A 16,320-nucleotide genomic window follows, 5' to 3' on the forward strand; every position below is an offset into this window, starting at 1 on the left:
CCCAGTAATAAACAACTATAGTTTTGCTCCTATCTTGGACTCCTTTTTGAAAACCAAAACCACACGAAGGTGTTGAACGTTCTATACTCCATCTTGGACATTCATTACCAAGAGGAGTCTTGTTCTAATATGGTGATGCATATCTCAATCAGCATTAGAAAATCCAAATGAATCGAATCTTATTTTAATGGCACTACAACTCTCCTTCCTAAAGTGTTATTCTGAATAGACCAACAGTTCTGTGAAAAGCAATGGATAACTACTATCCATGGATATCTGTCCTGCAATCCGACGGTCAACGTGCATCCATAATTCTAGATCTATGATTGGTATTCTTATCATTGTTTGAAGATTTTGGGCCAGTTGTAGCAAATCCGGTGAGTTGACTAAGGACGGTCCATTTGAATTGCCAACGGTGTGATTTGAGCATTATGGCCCATTTATGGTGGAACCCACCATTGCTTCCTAAAGCAATGTTTCGCTTTAGCTAAATTCTTTCGCTCGATTGATGATTTGTTTCCATACCATGATGTATCTGAGATAGTAGTCATTAGTGAAAAAAGAATACTTGTACAAATGAGTAAAGTAACCCCATCTCCAATAGTCCAAAGATAGAAATTATTATAAAATTCTGAACCAATCATGAACATCAGAGAAAATATGATTAAGAAATTTACAGCTCCCTCGTAAATAAGGAGCAGCTGTACAGCTACAAAATAGGAGTTAGATAGAATATGGAATAGGATATACAAACAAGAACCAATCCCAATGAAAAGGTAGAAATAATTAGATTAGTAAGTAATACTACTCCTAGACCCCCTAGTATAAGACCTGATCCCAGATATACTAAAAGAATATCGTGTATTGGTCCAGGTAAAGAGAAAACGGTCCCCCCAATATGTATAAAATACAAGATAAAAAAGTGGAAATATTTCATGACCTTACTGACCGAGCCACGAAAAAAGTTGCTACCTTGTTTTTTACTTCTTGTATATGATATGTTTCTAATCGAATCGTAATGTGATTTGGATACAAATCATAACTATTAATTGGTGAGAATCACAGTTTGATTTGGATTTAGAATAGATTCAGATATCCATGAAGATTTTGGAATATAAAATTTTGAACTACTCTTAAGGCACTAACTTATTGTTGAAGCTAATGAGGAGCACGGGGAGCTTCATGGCATTCAATGAATTCATCACCAAAGAAATTAGATCCGATTGCATATTAGGTGAACCGATAGATATTGAAGAGACATGTGAATGGACAAAAATTACATCGATTTTTTCATCCAATTACATTGATCCATTTTTATTCCATTCAACATTGAAGCCCACAGTGGATATTTACGTATTCAAACATGTTCAAAATCTAGACAAATTATCACTTCGTCATGGAGATTATAAAGTGGAGTTTGATCTTCGGAAGTTTCAATTGATGAACTTTCTTCAATACTTCAATACTCGAGGGCGAGTTTTCTTAAACCAAGGATGTTTGGCAAATTTTAAGATTGTGTGGATGGCCCTTTTCGAGTGCTTAAGAAAATTGAGGAAAACGCATACAAGATTGAGATCCGTCCAAATATCAATACTCACCGAACTTCAATATTAAAGACTTGACAACTTATCATGTAGAGTTTGATGAGAACTCTTAACTGAAATTCAAAATTTCATTCCAAAATTTCGGATTTAGCCGAAATTTAAAACAATGGTAGTACCAACCTTGATATTTAATCCAACAGCAGCCTACTTTTTATTTTTTTAAGAGGCTACTGTTGGATCAAATATCGAGGATGGTACTTCCATCGTACCAACACGGGACCTGCGGGCACCATATAATTTCTCGCAACTAATATCACGTTGTTGTAAGTTGTTGCTTCGAGTCAAAATTGACCGAACATCTTGAACTGCGACCAGTTCTGACACGCCTGCGCACAAACATGGCCAAATTGGGGTGTTAACAGACGCCAACATTAGTGTATATGTTATATTCCATTCTGATCCTTCTAATTTTAGAGTGATTCCTTGTAAGATCTTCCTATGTCACTAAATACAAGGTTGTTACCCAACATCTGGGGCAAGCTACACATCATCAATTCTCTTAGGCCAAGTCCCATGAATTTTCTTTTCATGATAAATTAGTGTCTCCAAGTGGTGAGAGAAGTAGGGAGGGTGGGAGAAGGAGAGAGATTTGGGAGGTCACGAGTGAGATGAGGATGACAATTAGCTAAAAATCAGGAAACAAAAAATGTAACTCAAAATAGGATCAATTTTTTCCAGATTTTCTTTATTCAATATGCCCCAGAATTTTTCCAGATTTTTAGCCAGTTCTCACCATCATCTGCCTCTCTCTCCTCGCACCCCCCCTACTCCTCTCACCACTTCGAGACACTACTTTATCAAGAAAAAAAAATCGTGGCGGCAAGACATGGCCTTAGTGTTCATAGTGGAACAGAGTAAACCTTACTCCCCTAATTTCAGTTGGAGGTGTCCTACACCCTTACCCCTTTGCATAAGTTTAATTTCACATGGATACGTAACGAGACAATAATTCTTATCAGATTGGCCCTTCTACCTGACCCTATCTGGTCATAACTCCAATCTTTATCAGCCAAATCAGCTTGGCTTTCTGAGTCCAATGCATTAGAGTTCCAATGTTACATCACAAGAACTTCAATATCTTAAACATGGATAATTATTTTTCTCGTTCAAGCTGAACTACAAAAGTATGTGCTTTGATCACAATCATTTTCAATTCTTAAACATAGATAAAAATCCTTGCAAAGATAGAAAACTGAATTCTAATGAGATTTTCTTGTTAAAAGTTCTGAGGCAGTAGTAAGGGGGAGGAGGCTTTAAGGGCATTTGGGCCCTCCACTCTGAGTCTTCCAGTTGTTGTAACAAGGGCAAACCTCCTTATGGGCATAAGTGCCTGGAGGAACACATTTGCACTTAAAACAACACTTCTGGCAGAAGAACATACATGGCTTGTGGTAGGCTGTCTTTGAACACCTGAAAGAGCATGCACCTGGGCATTCTGCAAAACCACATTTCACAAAATCACCAACATTGAGGAACACACACCCATGTCAACGAGATACATTTTCTTATTTTTATAATTGCATTCATATTTGATAAAATCAGAGTTTTTCTATTAGTCTTACATGATTTACAATGAACTTAATGAGTGCTTATGGGATTTTCTAGCCAATTTCACGGAAAGTCATTTCGCGGCTGGCTTTTGCATGTGAGAACGGCCACCTTAGATAAATTAAATGAGTAAGACAAAATCTGCCAAAACGTCAAACTGTGTAGCTGTACTCACATGCAAAAGCCAGTGCTTTCTGCGAAATTGGCTGGCAAATCCCTAAAAGGATAAATATGGAAAGAATTTAAGATAATAAAGTAAAGAAATAATTTAAATCTAATCTATTTACCTAATAAGCTTACCTACCCTAATTTACCACCAAATCAAATCAAATCTAATATTCTAATTTATTTAGCTTGCCTTATCTAGCCTAGTTTCCTAATCTACCACCAAGATGATCCAATGGTGGGATCTCTCATACTTTAACATGCTCCCTTAAATGTATGTCTAATTGTAATAAAATATTCCTAATTACAAATGTAATCAAAATTCTCCAATTCGATGCACACTTGCATAATTGATGACGAATATCCTTTGATAATCCAATGGGGAGATCTCTCGTACTCTAACAATATTTTTCATTTTACACTTTTCTATTTAACTATTAATGGCTTGTAGATTTCCCAAAAATCCATCACGGTGATCCTAACCATTGATAAGGCGGCCACTGAGCCCAAATATGTTATGCTTGGATAATCCTTTTCGTCCCACATGTGCAATATCCATCTATTGTTTCCTCGAATTTATATTCTGTCCTTGACTAGACCATCTCTGTGGGGGAACCCCAACCCTAAGATCCAGAAACTACTTTGATAAGATAATCCTAGCCATCCAGTCAAGAGCTTATAGATGGATGGCAAAAAGCAAATCAATTCATTGGACGGTATCAATTGTCTACTCAGGCTACATTTTGAACAACTGCAACCTGCGGTTGGACAGCCCAAATCAATGATTGTACCTGCCAGATTTACTGAAGGATGTACATTTCATCAATGGTAGGATTTGAGTTGCACTAGGATAGTCTCTCACAAGGGTCTGTTCCAGTGAGGGGAAATAGGGGGTCAAACATTCGTTTAAGTAGTTTCTGTGTTGCTACCTATTTACCCTGAAAAAGGCAAAATAACATACACTAAGGACCAAAATTCCCTGAAAAAGTCAATGAAGTTACCAAAATTTCCCGGGTCATGAAAAATGACTAAAATACCCTTGTGACATAAAAAATCAAAATACTTCGGTATAGGATAAAATGACTAAAATACCCTCGAGTCATAGAGAATGACTAAAATACCCCCATGACAAAAAAAATGATCAAAATACGTTGTATCGGGTAAAAATACAAGAATACCCTTGCATCATGGAAATGACCGAAATCCCGTATCGGGTGAAAATGACCAAAATACCCCTGGGACATGGAAAATGACTACAATTCCCTTATGACATAAAAATGATCAAAATACCCCATATAGGGTAAAATAAAGAATAACCGAGTCATGGAATATGACTAAAATACCCTCATGACAAAAAAAGATCAAAATACATCGTATCGGGTAAAAATGACAAGCATACTCATGCACTATGGAAATGAACGAAATACCCAATATCTCGTGAAAATAACCAAAATACCCCTAAGCCATGGAATTTGATTAAAATACCCTTATGCCATTTACCCTCAACAATATATGACCCTAGAACACTAGAAATAAAATACCCCCTTATTTACTTTATATAATGGAACAACGAAAATTAAATCAATGGTAAACCAATACATGGTAAGTAGATTGCACCGAAATGGTTTACCTTGAAATGGATTACTCCCCCAAATTTACCCTCATTGGAACCAAGGTTTCAAATTTTGGTTTCGGAATGCATTTTGGTCCTCACCGATTTCGAAATTTCGGTCGAAATCGAACGAAATGAATCACCGGCTATTTTATCTTTCGGCCTAAATTTCGGTAATTTCGGCTGAAATTTAGGGTAATATTAAATAATTATTATAAATTGAGATTTTTTGGTGAAATCCCTTAAATTTTGGACGAAATTTCCACTGAAAATTTGAAATTTCGGCCGAAATAAACTACTATGTCGGGTTTTATTGATTTCGATTTCGGTATCCACCGAAACCCAAAATTTTGGACCGAAATTTCGGATTTCGGTCAAAATTTAAAACCTTCACTGGAACAGACCGTAATTAAAAGAATAGGAGTTCTAAAATGAAGGCCACCCTTGCTTTCATCCCTTTTTGCAAAGGCACCCTTCGGTTTAGAACTCCTCATAAAATCAACAAAGATTTCTTAAGTCCAAAAAAAAAAAAAAAAAACTTATTCATACCTGCCTCAGAAAACCCAGAATGCTTGTGCTTGTGCTGCCATCGACAGGAAAAAAATAAGTCTTTGTAGTATTAGAACTGGTAATATAAACAGGAATTGCTTTTGTTTTCTTTTTAGTCTTTCTTTTCTTAGGCCTCGTTTGGATTGCAGGAATTTTCTAAAGAAGTTCGGTAAGGAAAAAAATTTCTAAAACTTCCTACTTTTTTTTAGACACTAATAAAGATAACCTCAACCAACCCTATTCAATTTTTATTTAGATTAACCTTCAATTTATGATGATATATATCCCTTTAAATTAACCATATTCATATTATTTTCTTCATAATCGTGGAAAGAAAAAAAATCCGAAGAAAAAATTTTCCGTCAGAAATGTTTTTGTTGCAATCCACTAATGGCCTTGGAGAATGAAAGTTTTAAGAGATAACTATATGTTTTGATTTTTTTTTTTCCCTTATTCTTTTCCCACAAACCTTCTTTCCAAGAGAAACCAAGCCCAGTTCGAACTCCTTCTCTAAAAGAGCCTGCAAAAGAAGATCTTTAGTAAAGCTAAATGTTATGGAAAGAATGTAACATACATTGTTGATTTAGAGAGAAAGATCACCTCAGTTGAAGCTATGATTCCTGCAAAGCATAAAAACACAAGGAAGAGCAGAGCAAAAGCAGATCTCTCCATGAAAACTAGCCTAGGAAGCTCACCAGGCTCTGAACATGGGATCCAATTTATAAGGTTGTGAAAATTAAATAGTTGAATTAAATTGAAATCCACTCTTACATTCCACCGACACCTCATTTAATGTTTCTCTTTCGTTGTTTCCCATTTGGACCTTTAGTTGGTCAAGGCAGCTTTTTCAAGTACGGGTGTTTTTTTTGAAGCAGTGGAGGTATTCTATGTTCATTAGAAGTTGAATATTTACTCCTTACCGGAGAAAATAAGTGCCTTCTGTGATCTAATTTCTAAGTACAAAATTATCTCTGATTATTTAAACCAAGGACCGTTTAAGCATGAAAAATGGTAAACATATATAGAAGCATGAATGTGAAAACGAAAACCGTTGATCTTCTAAAATATGGTGAGGTGACCCACACAGTTTTGGACCCATCTCGAATGGACATCTCATATGTAAGGTAAAGGACCACAAAAAATCAACAGTTTAGCTTCTCTTGGCAGAAGTGTGAACCAGGCGTAACGAATAAGTACATAGAAAAAACCACTCAATTTACCGATTTTCTACCAACCGAAGCGAGTGTAAGTATCAACTTCTACCCTATTTTTTGTATTCACATTCACTCTTTTTGTTTCCACCGCCCCCTTTATTTTTATCATCTTCCACCAACATGAGTTCAGTATCATGGGCCCACCACGGATATTACATTAGGGCTATTCACACTTTTCTAATTATCTGGTAGACGTTGTTACAGTTGCCCTGTAAAGCTATCAATCCCAGTATAAAAAGGTGATTAACACAGTGAGAGGAGTGCCATTATCAAAACGAGGGAAGTCAGATGTGTCTACCCTTGCTCATGTTATGTGGTGGACCTAATCAATAATTTTCAACTATAAGAGAATCTCAATTTTTGTTATTATTAGCGACATAAAGGAACGCTGGTGAAGACCAACTTTCTTGTAGAGTTCACATAGTGCCTGCCACATATGGCTCATACGCATGCTTTAAGTAGGAGATTAAATTTGACAATAAATCTTTTGGAACAAGCAATATCCCATTTAATTTGGACGGTTGTGGTTGAAGCCATATACATGGCAAGAGATCGGTTCCTTTTGTTGGGGTTCCACGCAAAAGCAAGATCCCACATCAGAAAAAGTAAATAGATGTGGATGGGTTCTAAGGGAATGGGCATCCTCCCTCTAACGACTAGCTTTTAGGGGTGAGTTCTATTCAGTTAAATTCTCTACGGATGGTATAAGAGCAAAGGGCATGGTAACCCCATGGTTTGCCTCCGAGGGCGGAAATTTCTTCTTGGAAAATCTCTAGAACCCCGATATAGTATCTCGTGGTTCAGTGTTCATTATTCGGTTATAACCGAATAACCAAACCAAACCGAATTGGTTTGGTCGGTTCGGTTCCTTTTCCTTTTCGGTTCGGTTTCGGTTATTTTATTTTTTGGAAATTCGCTTATTCGGTTTCGGTTTTGGTTATCTCAAAAAAAAAATTTGGTTAACCGAATAACCGAAATTATGATAAAAACCATTATTTTTTCATAAAAAATGCTATATGGGCACTCCGTAGGATGATCAAAACCGTCCATTTGATTGATCACAACTTAATTAGGTTGTGCTCAAAAATTATTTCGATAGGATGATCCTAGCCCTCCGATCCAAACCGAGATTTTGCTTTTTCCCTCTTTTTCTCCCACTATTTGGTTTATAACCGAATTTTTAATCGGTTCGGTTTTTTGAAATTTTGGTTCGGTTTTGGTTATCGAAATTTGATAACCGAAATTATTTTGGTTATCAAATTTCAGTCTATTCGATTCGGTTATAACCGAACAAACACCCCTACCCAAATCCCACGTTGCCGCCGCATTGAGAGACGAGATTGTCCACGTTGCTTCCACGTGGAGGGGAGATTTTTGGAGTTGCACGCAAAAGTTAGATCCCACATCGGAAAAAGCAAATAGATGTGGATGGGTTATAAATGAATGGGCACCCTCCGTGATCAGAATATTTATAGTCCATGTGGGATAGCGATTTGCTAGGGTCCATTGCAAAAGGCATTTCGCAGCTGGTCTTTCTCATATCAGACCATCCACCTCGTGAATGGAGACAACCTTTTGTCTCCATTCATGAGGTGGCTGGTCTGATATGCAAAAGTCCAGCCGCGAAATGCCTTTTGCGATGGACGCTATCAATTCCCCATGGGATAAACATATCCCAAAAAGTAACTACTAGAGAGCACACTTCAAAAGAGCGTCCTTCCAGCTACAAGACGCCCTCCATTAGAACATTTCAACTGGTGCGTATATTTTATACTTTTGGGAAAATTTGACAGAGGGGGGACAAATAAAAGAAATAATATCAGAGGGGTCAAGTGTATGCTGGAAATGACAGAAGGGGGTCAAAATTTGGTTTTCAAAATTTGCAATGACGAGAATGCCCCTCTGGCAGAAACAGGTGATATGACTTTTAAAAATAAAAAAGCATTTCAGTTTTTTCCCTCTGTTTCTCTTCCCTCTTCTCTCCTCCCGTCTGTGTTTTTTTTTTTTCGTCCTCTCCTCTGGCGATCTCTACGGGTCTGTTTGGTTCGTGAATCTCGGCGGGAATGGGAAGTGAAAGGGGATTTGTGCAGAATGGCAATGAAAGGACCTTATGGGGGTGGGGTTTTGAAGTAACATTTGGTTGTATGGATGCTTACTAGAATTTCGTTGGAACTAAATTCCCAAATGCCATTTGGTTGCAAGAATTTTGCGGAAGATATGCGACGAAGCAGTGCGTGGAGCCTCATCCGTCGTTTGAGAAGCCAATTCCTGTTGAAATTCTAATAAAAAAACTCGGTTTTGGGGGTTTGCCATTCGGTTCTCATTGGAGAGCCACGTGGGCCGACCGTGTCCCGGCATTGTTGTGGGTGTTTTGACCATCGGGTTTGAAAAACACAACCAAACGACGTGCCGGCATCTAAAATTCCCACAAAATTCTAATGAGATGCCTGGTTTTTGACAACCAAACAGAGCCGTAGGCAATCTCTCCGGCGATCTCGACGATGGTGAAGCACGTACGAAACCTCGAAAACAGTAAACCCTACCTAGTCTCTGTTTATTTTTCATGATTTGTCTTCGGTGTGAGTACAAAGTAGAGATGTAGTTTGTAGTCAGTTGATAAATTTGTATTCTCACCTGGCATAGTAGAGATGTAGATGTAGTTTGTAGTCTTACCTCTCATACTAAAAGCTTTTGAACTACATTTATGCTTTTGAACTTTCCATGAATAAAAGCTTTCTTAACATCCATTTATTTTGAGCAACAAATTCTTCAAACTAACAAATAAAGATTAACATTAAGGGAATTGATGCTTTAATAATAGGAGTTGAGTGTATATGAAGAGAAAAAATAAACCATTTGTGGCAAACACACCGTTCTGACAGTTGGGGTACATGTTTCCAGATGGCATTCTGTAGACACCCCATTTTGACCGGACCCAAGTTCGCTATGCTTGGGAGAAACCCCATCCGATCATTTCCGCCATGTTTCGCATTTTTCCGTGAGAGGTTGAGAGAGATTATTCATAAGAATCCAAGCGAGGGAGAATTTGGACCCGTTTGGTGGGCCCGCATTGAACATTTGTTTAAAATTCGAATCAACCGAGGGCCCACATTGTGGGGCCCACGTTGTGGGGCCCGCGTTGTGGGGCCCACATTGTGGGGCCTCAGTAGGGCCTCTTGTGAGGCCTCTTATGAAGAACAATAATGATGGATTCTCCACTAAAGAAACATGATGGGCCCTCCACTAAGAACAATAATGATGGATTCTCCACTAAGAAACATGATGGGCCCTCCACTAAGAAGAATGATGATGGATTCTCCACTAAGAAACATGATGGGCCCTCCACTAAGAAGAATGATGATGGATTCTCCACTAAGAAACATGATGGGCCCTCCACTAAGAAGAATGATGATGGATTCTCCACTAAGAGGGACAACATGATGAGCTCTCCACCAACACATCTCTCTCTCTCTCTTTCTCTCCCTATATATATCTTCCTTCCCATCCATAAAAGGAAGGAAAAGAGGAGAGATTTATCTTCCATTATCTTTTTCTCTTCCATTATCTCTTCCAATCACTCCCTCCAATCCCTTTCCCTATATTCTTCTTCCATTATCTCTCCCAATCACCTCCCAATCCTTCCCTCTAAGAGAAAGTGAAGACGGCGGAACGGATCGGCGGCAATATTTTTTTTTGGGGTTTTCTTTGCTAATTGAAAGGGTAAGACAAAGCGTATATCCGAGGATTACTTACCCTAGAGACAAGGAGAGCTAGCAAGGTTGGTATTCCAAAACCCTCTTTCATATATCTTAAACTAGAAGCATGCTAGGATTGAATTTGTGATTTATTTTTATTTTTTCTTATTGTTATTCAAAATATGTTTTTTTCAATCTCTGAGTGTTTTGAACATTAAGAAGTGTAGAAATCTGGAATTTCGAAGAATTTTGACTTCGTTTTGACCGTAATTTGACCTTTTGAACTTTACCCTCAAAGGGGTAAAATTCTAAAGATTGAATTTAAGAAGATGTCAACATAGATCCAAAATCAATGAAAATTTAAACATAACATAATTGTAAGATTTTGAATTAGTACGAATTTCTTTATGAATTCTTGATTTGATTTAAAGGGTTTAAAAATTCATTTAACTCTAGGGGTATTTTTGGAAAAAACCAATTTTCAAAAACTCTATAATGTTTTCAAAAGTGAAATTTGGATGAGATGCAAATTAAATCTAATCTAATCTCCCGTGAATTTTTCAAGATTTTTGGTTGCTGTTGGATATTTGTTTATGATTTTTTACGTAAAATCATGCATGCTGTATTAAATCTGATAAAAATAGTACATTGCAATGAAAACTTCTGAAAATATTTGTTTGATAATTACTACTGGAATTACATGTTTTCATAAAGTTTAAACTGATTTGGATTTGATTTACTATGTGTTTCTTTGTTAATTCATAATCTGGATGGATATTTGTAAAATCGTAAATTAATAGTAAATCATTTTTAAAATTTATGAAACTTTTACAGTAATCCTTTCTTATTGTAATACACATACTATAGAAATTTCATATTGTTTTGAATTGATTTGCTATACGTTACTGTGTTAATTCACAATCTGGACAGAAACTTTCAACATTGAAAAACTAATAGCAAACCACATTTAAAATCTATGAAATTTTTATTATAATCTTATATAATTAAGGAGAAGTTACTGTAAAAATTTCATCTTGTTCTGAAAAGATTTGTTATATGTTGATGTGTAAATCTACAATCTGAATTGAAACCTTTTAAAATCCTTGAGTAAATTGAATTAAAATCAAATTGTTTTAAAAATTTCCAGATCATAATATTCCATCACATATTCAATCATTAAATTATCAAAATAGAAACCTTAGGAATCACTGATTTCCTTTGTAAAATCCTGATGCTGTGATTAGTTTGTATGTTTTATTTTCTCATCACATTTACTCAAACTTAATCTAACAAAACCTGAAGGCATCATAGATTGCGCGAACTTATTGCACACACTTACATCACTTGCATCTAAACCCCTGCATCTCACATGCACACATGTCCTATTTTAGGAACCCGGAGTGTTATCTAGCATGGTTGACTGGGATTTCATCACCTGGTGCCTCTGTGCTAGAGAAGCATTCCACCCTTAGCCTAGTACCTTTATGGTACGTAAACGGATCTCTTGTTCACGTACTGATACGCCGGACACTGGTACAGTATATCGAACATGGATTCGCGCTAAGGGAACTCTTGGCCTTACCCCTAGATTAACCCACACATGCATGTAGTATACGAACACATGTGCATCACGTGTGTGAGCCTAGTTTAGGATATCCTACCCATTTGTGTCTAGATTAGGCCGTAGTCCATCTTCCAATGGCTACGATCGGTCCTAGGTACACAAACAAAGTCATGAGTCGAGATCCTTTCTCCACTCCGCTAGATTAGGGTTAGGGTTGATGCCTTCAGGTAACACTGATAAAATGTGCGAAGATTAAAAAACTTTTCCTTTGGGGTTAGGATGTAAATCCCATTCATTTCCAAAGATCTCATAGGATTAGTCATTCATGATCCATCCGTTGAAAGCAATCTTATGCTATCTCATTTCATCTTGATCACAGATTTTCAATCTTATATTATCTGATTTGACTCGTGTTTTCATCTCTTTTAGAGAGTCTTTGACTCATTTATCCTTTAGTTGGTGTTAGTGGAGTCTTTGACTCGTGTTTCTTTTCCTTTAGAGAGTCTTTGACTCGTATATCCTTTAGTTGGTGTTAGTAGAGTCTTTGACTCGTGTTTTCACCTCTTTTAGAGAGTCTTTGACTCATTTATCCTTTAGTTGGTGTTAGTAGAGTCTTTGACTCATGTTTCTTTTCCTTTAGAGAGTCTTTGACTCATTTAGCCTTTAGTTGGTGTTAGTAGAGTCTTTGACTCGTGTTTCTTTTCCTTTAGAGAGTCTTTGACTCATATATCCTTTAGTTGGTGTTAGTGGAGTCTTTGACTCGTATTTTCATCTCTTTTAGAGAGTCTTTGACTCATTTATCCTTTAGTTGGTGTTAGTGGAGTCTTTGACTCGTATTTCTTTTCCTTTAGAGAGTCTTTGACTCATATATCCTTTAGTTGGTGTTAGTGGAGTCTTTGACTCGTATTTTCATCTCTTTTAGAGAGTCTTTGACTCATTTATCCTTTAGTTGGTGTTAGTGGAGTCTTTGACTCGTATTTCTTTTCCTTTAGAGAGTCTTTGACTCATATATCCTTTAGTTGGTGTTAGTGGAGTCTTTGACTCGTGTTTTTCATCTCTTTTAGAGAGTCTTTACTCATTAATCCTTTAGTTAATGTTAGTGGAGTCTTTGACTCGTGTTTCTTTTCCTTTAGAGAGTCTTTGACTCATTTATCTTTTAGTTGGTGTCATTGGAGTCTTTGACTCGTGTTTCCGTTTTTAGAGAGTCTTTGACTCATCTGTTTTATTTGCAGTATTATTAGAGAGTCTTTGACTTCGTTATCTCATTTCAGTGTTATCAGTTGCTCTTATTAGAGAGTCTTTGACTCGTTTATCCTTTAGTCGCTTTTATTAGAGAGTCTTTGACTCATTTATTCTCCAGTTACTGTCATTAGAGAGTCTTTGACTCATTTGCTCTTATAATAGTATTATTAGAGCATAGTTGATTTGCCGTAAGTGTTTGATAGGTAGAGAGTTCGTTTCGAACTACGTTGGCTTGATCCTCTTCCACGAGGTACGTAGTGCAGCTTGGGATCCACATCCCAAGTCCAGCCAAACCTTTAAAAATAAAAATTTTAAATCTTTCAAAGTTACAAAAATATTCAAACCATTTTCAAAAAGATCTTCCTCTAGAGTTAGGAGTATGTCCTAGCTGTTTAGGTTGTGTTCTAGAGTTAGGAGTTTGTCTTGATTTGTATTGATATGGTATGTCCTGTCGTGTGAGTGTCCCTAGAGTTAGGAGGCCTCGAGTCGATCGGTTAGACATTTAGTCGAACCGATGGCTAGACTAGGCATATAGTCATCCCGTGGTTTTCATTAGGTTGCACGGCCTAGTTACACATAGGATTGTAGGAACCACCTGCATTAGCTTAAGGCTAATCAATCTGCATTTAGTTAGGGCATATAGGATGTCCTAAAATCCACCATTCATTGGAATTTAAATAATAGTTCAAGAAGCTTTAATAACTAGTCCGGTCTTTTAGATCGAGTCTAGGATAGAGGTCTAGGTGTCTTAGGCATCATAATTTTGAATAGGGCATCGAACTACGTGGGCTCCGATTCTTCCCGAGGCCGGGATACGTAGTGCAGCTAGGATGGATGGCCATTCTGGTCCGAGTCCAGTCCTGCATTAGAGTTAGGACTTGTCTTGTCCCGTCATACATAGCATAGATTTGTGTCTCATGTTTTGATATGTTTTCTTACTTTCTTGTACTGATACTATACCTTTGGTTGTAGCTTGCATGTGCGTGTCCACCAGAAACTTAGACACACATTAGGCATGTCACTCATAACCTAGCTTTGCTTAGGTGACACATTTTTCATTTCATTTTACGTGTTTATTTCTCCATTCTCAGGAAATGCATGCTTAGGTAGACGATTCCTGAGGATTGTTCCCATTTCACATGATTTTTACTCAAACTTCTTTGGAATTAATGAAAATGGCATAAGAGACCAAGTGCTTGCACTCGGGCGAATTGGGGGTGCTCTCAGACCTTCCCCATTCGTAACCAGGCACGAACCCATATATATTTCTGGTTATCCATTGCACAGAGGATTTGATTTTAGGGTTCCATGGCCTATCCATGGATGGCGACTCTGAGTTCTTTTTAGGTACATCTCGGTTTCGAGCCCTGGCTCCTGATCAGGATGTATCTCATTCGTTTTGTATCGCCACTCGTGCTATGCTGTGAGGGTGGCATCCGTTTCGAGAGTTCCTTGGCAGAGCTCTCCTTCACATTATGGATGATCTTAGAGGATTGCTGTGGGGACCTCGCGTCCCTCGCCGCACTCGTCCTCTCCGGATCGGGGTCCACAGGCTGGCGACTCTGCTGGGGAGTTCTTGAAACATTGCCTAACTCTTTAAAAATGCCATTTTTATTAACTTTGGAGAAATTTGAGCTAAAATCATTTTAAATGGGAACTCTATCGTTAGAATCCAGGGGCACCAGGTAGGTGCGTATGCTACGTTCGTCTTCTTGGTCTCAAAAGGACTTCCTTCTATGTTCCTGCCAGGATTCAGCGTCAGTATGGAGGGGAGCAATCCATTGTGCCTCCTCTTCGTCATTTCTATCCACCATGAGGATTTTTGGATCAAGATTGTCATTTCTTTTATTGAGTCAAAACTTGTAAATTTGATTCCATTATAGATGAAAATTCAAAAAATTTTACTTGACATGTTATAAACAGTCAGTGATTCAGGGTTTTCAGCGATTGCTGTCAGTATAATCAATACAAAGGATGTTTGTTTTTTCTTTTGTCTCTATTGGTACAAACTATCTTATTTGTCAATCATGTAACCTAGTTTGTTAACTTCCAATCAGGATTCTGAAAGATAGCAACCATCGCTCCCAAAAAAGACTTTCAAGCTAAGCCCACCTGGTCGAGACCTACCCCAGTGTCTAGACTCGTTCGCCACTTTGATTCCTCTGTGTCATCTTCAGTTCGTTTACCTTCTTCACCAGAGTCTTCAAATTTATTTGAAGTAAATCAAATGGCAGACACAACTGAACTTTTAATGAGCATGCAAGAGATGATGAAAAACCTCACCAGAGATATGGCGGGAATGAAAGAAGAAATGGCAAACATGAAAACACAGATAAGTGATAAGACTTCCACGTCTAGGCCCGTACTTCAGCCTTCTCATGTTCCAGCTCCGGAGTCGCATAGACCCGTTATCCAGTCTTTCGAGGTGGATTTAGATGATGGTCAGTATGCTGCAGAGTATTGTGCTCCAGAGGTTGATAAAGAAAAAGAAAAATTTGAAAAATTTGAGAAGGAAATGTCTGAGAAATTCAGCAAGATGGCTCATGAGATGGAGCAGATGAGAGTCCAGGGACCCAAGAAATTTGACGTCTCTGAATTAATACTGTCTTCAACAGTTTCTTTACCGCCCAACTTCAAAGCTCCTGATTATGACAAATATGACGGAACCGGGTGTCCGCGTAACCACATGAGGTGGTTTATCATTTTGTCCCAGCAGTATGGTCTGAGCCGTGAGCAGATGGCCCAGTTGTTCCCGATTTCTTTGATTGGGATCGCAAAGAAGTGGTTTCTAAGGCTAAAGCCCGAGGAGGTGAGAACCCTGGAAGATATTTCGGAGAAACTAATAGAGCAATTCTCAATGGAAGAGGGTATTGAGGTCACGAAGAGAGACCTAAAACAGCTAAAGCAAGGTCCTCAAGAGACCTTCACTTTCTTTATCAGGCGCTGGAGACGCAAATCTGCTCAGCTAAGCCAGAAAATGACTGAATCAGAGCAGATAAAGCTGGTTCTGAAGAGTTTGTCTTCCATGTATTTTCATTTTCTCGCTCCTCAGCATTACCCGAGCTTTGATCATTTAATCAAGACGGGTACTCAGACAGAAGATGCCATAGCAAAAGGCTTGAGAGCC

At 37.8% G+C, this 16,320-nt stretch overlaps 1 protein-coding gene across 1 annotated transcript; it reads right to left on the reverse strand.

The window, feature by feature from the left end:
* Positions 1-2,681: 2,681 nt before the first annotated feature.
* Positions 2,682-6,230, reverse strand: LOC143887430 (gibberellin-regulated protein 6-like). Its single transcript, XM_077391514.1, has 4 exons — positions 6,079-6,230; positions 5,948-5,998; positions 5,479-5,512; positions 2,682-3,039 (listed from the first exon to the last, which is right to left on the reverse strand). Exons 1-4 carry the CDS (start codon positions 6,148-6,150, stop codon positions 2,858-2,860), a joined length of 339 nt encoding a protein of 112 aa, XP_077247629.1. The 5' UTR covers positions 6,151-6,230; the 3' UTR covers positions 2,682-2,857.
* Between the last annotated feature and the right edge of the window lie 10,090 nt (positions 6,231-16,320).

The sequence above is a fragment of the Tasmannia lanceolata genome, unplaced genomic scaffold, assembly GCF_043159265.1.
Source record: "Tasmannia lanceolata isolate RefF3 unplaced genomic scaffold, GAP_Taslan_0.1 ptg000012l, whole genome shotgun sequence".
In the NCBI taxonomy this organism is placed as follows: Eukaryota; Viridiplantae; Streptophyta; class Magnoliopsida; order Canellales; family Winteraceae; genus Tasmannia; species Tasmannia lanceolata.